The following is a 7,925-nucleotide window of genomic DNA, read 5'->3' on the forward strand; positions in this document are numbered from 1 at the left end:
ATATAACCTGAGTGCTTCCCAAAGGACCGTGTATTGGAACTGGGTCCTCAGGATAGCTATGCTGAGAGATAAGGAACCTTTAAGAGGCAGGGTCTAGAAAAAGATAATGAGGTCAAGGGGTGGGGGCAGTGACCTCGAAGGAAGGAATGTGCTTCTTCTGGGTGTCTAGCTAATTCCTCAGAAAGCTGAGTAGGTCTCTTGCTTTCTATCTCACTATGTGATTGATCTCTCCCTCTTCCACGTGCTCCCATCATGATGTCCCTGCTGTGCTCTGGACCCAGCCATGGCTGGCATTTGTGCGTTCTGGACCTCCAGTCTCAAACACCGAACTAGCTGCAGCTTTTTGTTCCTGTTTGACAACAGAAAACAGACTAAGCAAGCTTTCAGTGTGGATGAGGGAGGGGCTCATGAAGCCCCGCTCACAGCTGAGTAGGATCCGAAGTTCATGGCTGCTGGGCAAGGAAGACATTTTTCTTTGTGGGCGTGGCCACAAGGAGGCTCCCTGAGTCTACTGTGGACGATCCTACACCTATGTGCATTTGGACAACACTAATCAGATTCTGTGGGCTACTTTTAAAAAGAAGAAAAAGAGGAGTGAAGTTGGGAGGAAGTCATTTTGAAAGGGGCCTAAGGGGAGCTGGAAGGGGTGTGTATGATCAAAATACATTTTATACATACATGAAATTCTCAAGGGATAATTTAAAGACATTTAGAGAAAAAGCAAGAGAGTAGACTAAGACGTTCATCCTTCTTATTAGGCCATCAAAGTGTTTTCTTTCTTTTTCTTTTCTTCTTTTTTTAATAAGGTGTGTGTGTATGTGTCCAGAGGCCAGAGAAGGGTGTCAGATCTCTCTGGGGCTGGAGTAACAGGTGGTTGTGAGCTGCCTGATGTGGGTGCTGGCTGGAACCTGAACTTGAGTCCTCGCCAAGAGCAGAAACCACTCTTTGCTAGATCCCTCCAAAGGGGTTTCTAATGCTTATACATGACAATACTAAAATGTTCGGTGAATAGATCCAAAGATGTTAGCTAGCAAGCACACTTCATGCCTTGGAGTTTCTAAAGGGAAAAACCATGATTTAACACAGGGCACAAGTGACTTTCCTGATATTACCTTAGTTTCAAACACTATCCCACTGAGATCTAATCAAACGGCTCAAGTCACCCTCTCTCTCACTGCCCCCTGTGAATCCCAACGCCATCCCCACTTTACACATTAGGAGGCCAAGTCTGAGGTAGTTTAAGGAAGGTGTTAGGGAGCTGGGTATGGTGGCACACCTTTAATCCCAACACTGTAGAGGCAGGGCTGGTGGATCTCTGTGAGTTTGAGGCCAACCTGGTCTACAAAGTGAGTTCTGGGACAGCCAGGGCTATGTAGAGAGACTATGTCTCAAAAGCAAAGCAAAACGAAAACAAAAGGAAAGAAAGAAAGAAAGGAAGAAAGTTAGCTCTTAGTTAAGGGGACTCCAGTAGAAGGAGAAACAAGGATTTGAACCCAGCTAAGACAGTTTCTTCCCAGTCCGTGGTGGTGGCTATCATTTAGGGAAATTGGTCTCTGGCCTCTGGACTAGAATTCACCTTTAACACATTTGTTCTGCTGTCAGGGGAAAATTGTGTTTGCTCTGGTGGACCAGGCTGCACTGGAGAGCTAGCTCAGTGGCAGAGCACCTGTGTAGCATGTGTGACACACTAGGGCAAACCTCCTGGCCTGGGACGTTTAAACAAATAGTAATAAAATCTTAGTAGCACAGAAAACTAAGACAATTCCCCACTCGAAGAAGACACAGACCTAAGAGAGAATTGATCCACACCGTGGCTTAATGACTGAGTTAGAAACTGAGATCAAGTCTGTGGAGTCTCAAGGCAGTTCACTCCTCGTTCCTGAAGCGGAAGGCCCTGAAACAGCGCTGCCCACATTCTACATCCAGGGTGCTTTACCAGCTTTACTTGGGAAGTTACGTTACTGACCTGTGCTTGAGTGTCTTTAAACACTCCATCAAAACAGCTGCTCCCTTACCAGACCAGGCTCTATTTACTAGTGAGAGACTGAAATAAAAGTGTGTGCACGGGTGCTTGAGAGTGTGTGTGTTTGCGCGCGTGCGTGTGTGGGACCGAGTGTGCTTTAGGGCAGTACTTGGCATTTTAAAAAGCACTCAAACCTGTTAATTACCCTTCTCTTGTTCTTGAATTTGTGCCACTTGACATGTCTAAAGCCGTATCTGACTTTGTTCTATCTGACTAGGAGCTCCTTTGCTGCACAGAAGGGAAACCGACACCCACCCAGCAGAAAGTCTGTGAGGAGCAGCGCAGGGAGCCGCTGTATCTTTTGACATTCATTGAGAGAGCTGATTGCTCTGGCTTTGGGATGGCTTCCTGGTACATCATCGAGAGAAGCAAACTATTGGAGTGGAGTTAGGAGAGTAGAGGGAGAGAGGGCACGCTCTCTGTAGACATCCTGTGGAAGGCTGCAGAGAGGTGACCTCCCCATTGTCCCTCTCATCACACAGGACTCTCAGATGTGTATGTGGATGTGGTCATTAGCTTGCAGAACCTCGAGACAAGGTGTCTTCTTCACAACCTCCACTGATGCTGGGATTCATGTCCAAACATTCCCACTTAGTCTTTCCATGCGGTTGGCCCACCCCAAACTTTGGCTTATGATGTGAGTTTGCAGTCTTAGCCTCACAGGTGTGTCACGGGGCTGAGGCAGAGTGGCTCAACTTTGGCCACCCATGGGGGTCCCTTGGGGAGACTGCATTTATGCTGATGGCTGGATCTCATCCTAGAGATTCTGACAGAATTGCTCTGGGGGGGGTGTGGTGACCTCGGTAACAGGGGCTCCTAAATCCCCTGGTGTTTCCAATGTGAAGTAAAAAGAAGAAAGAAAAAAGAAAAAGAGAGGAAACTCCACTGAGTGTGTCGGATGTGCCTGAGGTGCGTTCTTCTCAATACCACCTCTTCACATTTCCTCAGCAGCAATGGCATGCTCAAAGCTCATTTTTAAAGGCTTTATTAGTTCCTCAGGGTAGCTCAACAACTCTATTTCTACCGCCCACCTTGACACGTTCTTCTATCCAAAACCTCTGTGCTTTCAAAACAAATGACTCAGCCCCAGCCAATCAGACAGCACCTCATCTCGATTTAGTCCCTCTTCATTGATTGGATGGAGCCAAATGGTTAAGACACACAATGCCCTCCTGGAGATGCCAATGAAAAAAAATGGAATAGATGGAATGATCCATTGTTCAGTCTCCAGCCTGGGAACAGGACCCTTCTTTACCTGCAAACCTCTCACGCCGGTCCATAGCTCACTTCCTCAAGCCCCCGCTCTCTCAGGCAGCCCTTACGACTCTCTCCTACCTATGTCCGTGGGATGACACCCCTCTACCACCTCCATTCTTCATGCCAGGAGATGTGCCATCAGCCGAGGCAGCTTCCCTGCTTCGTCTCTCCATGCTCCTGCTGCCACAGTGTCACCATTGCCTTAAATACCTCTTTTCCCTCCTCAAACCTGTAAAGCTTCTTACTCACCTTCCAAACTCTAATTTGGATATATTTTCCTCTGCAGCTTGTCTATCCTGCCCTCCCAGTCCTATCCCAGACGCCCCCCCCCCCAACCCTTTGTGATGTGTCCAGCATTTACCAGGATGTGCTGGGTTCCTCTGAAGGAGGGTTTTGTAACTTCATCTTTTTATAACCAACTCCTAGCTGAGGGTGCAACCTCAGCAGGTGCAAACAGGGAGCTGCTGGACTAAGTCCAAGTCCCTGCCTTCCTATCGTTACCATCGATTTTCAAAACACCTCAAGAAAATTAAGACAGGCTCTCCCCCCCCCCTTCATCTCCATGTAGATGCTTGTGTGTGTTCAGCTGCCACATAAAATCTTAACAAGAAGAACATTAATTTGTGTGCCTGCATATGTAGCTATGAGCAGACACCATAAATCTGCAGTAACAGAAGACATGTCTCATCTCTGGGTAGAGTATTTTCCTAGGAATATTTGGTGGCTGGGGGAATGAAAGGGTTTGAGGGGGTAAAATCTGTTGCTGCTTGGGTTCCTGGGTTGGGGTGACAAGGAAAGGGAGAGCGCCTATTACCTTCTCAGGAGCAGACAGCTGTAAATGATTAACCTCCAAGGGCGTGATGAGGGGGACGGTCTGGAAACCATCCTCCACGGAAGGCGGCTTGGCCCCCTTCTCTCCGGGGTTGCTGTTGAGCTTCACCATACTTCTGCTTTTTTTCCCAGACCTAAGGCAAGCAGCAGGGATTCTGGTTACGGCAGGAATTCGAGGAGGCACTGACGACAGTCCACAATGGCTCAACTCCAGCAGCATTCGGTCTGGTGGGAGCCGTCAATTTCCTGCTAGATTTCCTGACATGCTTCCCATTGTCCAGGAAAACTTCATTAACCACCAGAATGTGCTGACTGCCCACCAAGTTCACCGACCGACCCTCAGATTAGGAAGCAGTAAAAATAAAAACATCTCTGGCCTTCATGAAAAAAATATGAGCTTAAAAAAAAATAGCTAGACACCCAAGCTAACATCCTTAGAGCCCCACTGGCAAGCCTGTTCTTAGCACAAAAGGAAACTCCATTATCCTGGGCCCCCTGCAGTAGGATACATTTCACCTCACCACCCACATTGCTGTTTTCCTTTTCTTCGCCAATCTCTAAAACACAATTAAATACATTCAGCATTCCTCACGGTACCCACCTCTTTTTATTTTTTTAAACATAATAATGTAGCTTGTCCATGAGATCCAGGTTTCTAAATCAGAAAGAGGCAGGCTAGGACGTGATGTCGTTATTCAGCCATGAAATACCTCCATTTCCTCAATAGCCAAGGGCTTTTTTTTTTTTTTTTTCATGGAAAGTTAGCAGCCCCCGTATTGCAAGATTGCCAACTAAATAAACAAATCGCATTTCTTTCTCTCCAGCTCCCTTTGACGCCAAGGATTGCTTTCACCCCCACCCTCAAAGGCACAGCACAACTGAATTTCTCCTGTCAATCCTGCTGGTGGGACATAATTAGACAGAACAGGGTTGTTGTGGGGATGACAGGGTGGTAAGGGCTGGGAGCATGCTGGGGAGTGGTTACAACAAAAACAAATGCCTACTTACTGTGCGGCACTGGTGGGGGTCAGAGCAGAGTCAAGCCAATATGTAGAGGAGGAGGACAAACACGAGTCCTCCCTCCTCAGCCCGAGAGCGGGATGCTGAAAAAGCAGCCCTCTCGTGCCTGGCTCCGGAGCTTCTGAGAGCAAGGCGCCAGCGCGCAGAGAAGATCTGGCAGCTGCCCAGCCTGCTCGCCTGCTCGCGCCTCCCACCGGGGACGGCTCCCACACCACCTGTCATCTGGCACCACCTGCTGTTTCTCATGCATGGCCACAAGCCCCGCACAGGACAAACGGTTTCAAAAAAGTGGAAGGGATTTTGGTTATTCCAAAAACAATAATCTGGCTTTTAAAAATTACACGATTATGTAAAATGCAATTCTTGAGTCTTTGGGGGAAGACTGGAAAAGCAGGCACTGTTTCTTTTTCTTTTTAAGGAGAAGGGCTCACCTCTTACCAAAGCTTCCCTAACAATATTATAAAACAGAGTGGCTCAAAACACCTGCTCTAGGGTCAGTGGAGAAAGTGAACTGGTAGCTATTTTCCATTAGCTGTGCAGTAACACCTTTCAAGCTACCACCCTCTTTTGTAAAAGGTGGTTTCTAACAGTGACCAGGAAATGGGGATGGCATGCAGTGTGGACATACCCTCACAGAAAGCAGAGAGCGCTACATAGACTTGAGCTTTTTGGCTCCCAGTTGCCCCAGGACTGTTCAGGTCAGCTAAGGTCACAGACCTGGAAAGGACCAGAACTGGGATTTGAATCCCGACTCTCTGTCCCCAAAGTCCCTACCTAGGACAAGACATTAAGGGACACCCAGTCTGATGTCCAGGGTGAGAAAGAGTGAAGAGGCAGGGTCCGCCCTATCAAACCGGCTGGGCGGATCTTGTACATTCTGCAGCCCCGTGCTGAGCCTCGGCTGTCTCGCCTTTGTGGAGAGTAACTGCACCTCCATTGCAGAATGGCAGTGACTACGCTTCGGAAACACCTTTGACTTGAGAACAGCATTCTGAATGCCTGTTTCAACCATAGGGATGCTTCAAGTCCATGGCCAGTGACTTCGCCTAGGTGTGGCTCAGCTCACTGTTCATCACCAGCTGCCGTGCTGTTCCTGTATTTCGTGACCCCACTTGCCCTGGTATTGAGTACCCCTTTGATTTCAAAAGTATCTTGTTCTGTGTACAAAAAGTGAACCCTAGCTAGTGTTCACATACTAATGGGCATAGAAGAGTATGTGCCATCTGTACTGATTAGGAATAAAGTGTGCAAAGAGATTTATGAGACCATGAAGGCTGTCACACCAGGGCTACACAGGGCAGTCTTAAGAGAAGATGGAATGTATGTGAGAGGGTAGTACTCTCAGAAATATTGATCTTCCTTCCCCTCCTTTCCAAAGACCTATATGACTGCCAGGTTCAAGCATTCCCCAGGCCAGCATAATATAGTCAATGACCACATGTTCGATTATGAACAATTTTATCCAATCCTACTGCTGCTGCCCCCAGAGACAAAGAATTCCCTTTGATAGTTCATGATTGATTGACAAGGAAAAAACACACTTTTCGAGCCAGAGGTTCCTAGAGTTTAGTAAAGTCCAGAAAAGGGCTTTTCGGGAGGCAAGGGGAAATTCAGGGTTGGTGACACGTGAAGTTAAAAAGATAAGCTGTGAGGATGGCCATGGCTGGAGTGACAAGGATTCTTACCTTGTTGGAGAATGAGGTTAAGGGATTCCAAATAAAACAGAATCATTCTGATATTTAAAAAAAAAAATTGAGGGTTGAAAACAAATACCTTTGGGTGAGATTTTTAATGTGTGTGATATGTAAGACAAGAGTCAGATAGATATAGATAATATAGATCAGAGTGTGGAGGAAAGAAACCAAGATGGTGTCTGTGGTTCTATAGATTCCTTGGTATGGGAAAGCTTTGAGTCCAAGTAATTTGTGAAAATTTAAGTATGTCTATTGCAACCTTAGAACAGTCAAAAAATTACAAAAGAGCCAAAAATTTACAAAGGTGTGTGTGTGAGTGTGTGATATGATGATGATCAAAATGCAAGGCTGCGAGGTGGCATGGGCAAGGAAGAGATGCCCTTCCCACTCTGCCCATTGCCAGCTGTGGTCTGTGGGAGAGCCAGCCCCGAGGGCATGAGAGTGGGAGAGCTCTCCCTGCCCCTCACCAGCTTCGGCATTGGGTGAGCCAGCTGGGGCAGTGCTGGAGAGGTCACCCTGTTGGTGTGGGTGCAGGAGAGCCGGAGGAATGACCAGCCCAGCTACCACTCAGGCTAGAACACATGAAGGGGCCAGGTCTGCAGATCCAAAGCTACAGGATCTCCGTGACACTGGGCAGCAACAGGATATCCTAGAGGAGACCCGGTGAGCATCCGGCATTGACAGTGCAGCGGAAACCAGAGGCCTCAAACCAGACCAGTGACTCAGTGCAGTGAACATTTGCAAGTAAAGAAGGGTGGGCAAAAGGGTGTACAATGAGACACACTGTGACGCTCTATAGCTTTCATGATGAGGGAGAACGAGGGGAGAGGTGTGTGAGGTGGGAACTGGGAGGAGAGAAAGGGGGCTTCGATCAGGATGTAAATAAATAAATGAATAAATCTTTAAAAAACCCTGTTTACTTAAAAAAAAAAAAAGCCCAAACACAAAAATGTGACCAGGTCGGTACCTACACTGTGTTAACCAGCATCAACCACCTCTTCTAGGTCGTTTGGGTTTGATCACAGCACGATCAAAGTCATGTACCCAAGATAAGGTAGGAAAGCCAGTGCTCTGTCTGTCTGACCCCAAATGTCAACAAA

The 7,925-nt window shown here is 47.4% G+C and overlaps 1 protein-coding gene across 1 annotated transcript in view; it reads right to left on the bottom strand.

Moving 5' to 3' along the window:
• Positions 1 to 5,293, bottom strand: part of Nsg2 (neuronal vesicle trafficking associated 2) — a 59,302-nt gene extending 54,009 nt beyond the window's left edge. The window contains exons 1-2 of the mRNA XM_055604762.1: positions 5,120 to 5,293; positions 4,095 to 4,245 (exon numbers count right to left, since the gene is read on the bottom strand). Of these exons, the coding sequence (XP_055460737.1) occupies positions 4,095 to 4,223 (129 nt within the window). The 5' untranslated portion in view covers positions 4,224 to 4,245; positions 5,120 to 5,293. The remainder of the gene's footprint in view (positions 1 to 4,094; positions 4,246 to 5,119) is intronic.
• Positions 5,294 to 7,925: the final 2,632 nt, after the last annotated feature.

The sequence above is a fragment of the Psammomys obesus genome, unplaced genomic scaffold (assembly GCF_907164565.1).
Source record: "Psammomys obesus unplaced genomic scaffold, mPsaObe1.curated_primary_1811, whole genome shotgun sequence".
Classification (NCBI taxonomy): domain Eukaryota; kingdom Metazoa; phylum Chordata; class Mammalia; order Rodentia; family Muridae; genus Psammomys; species Psammomys obesus.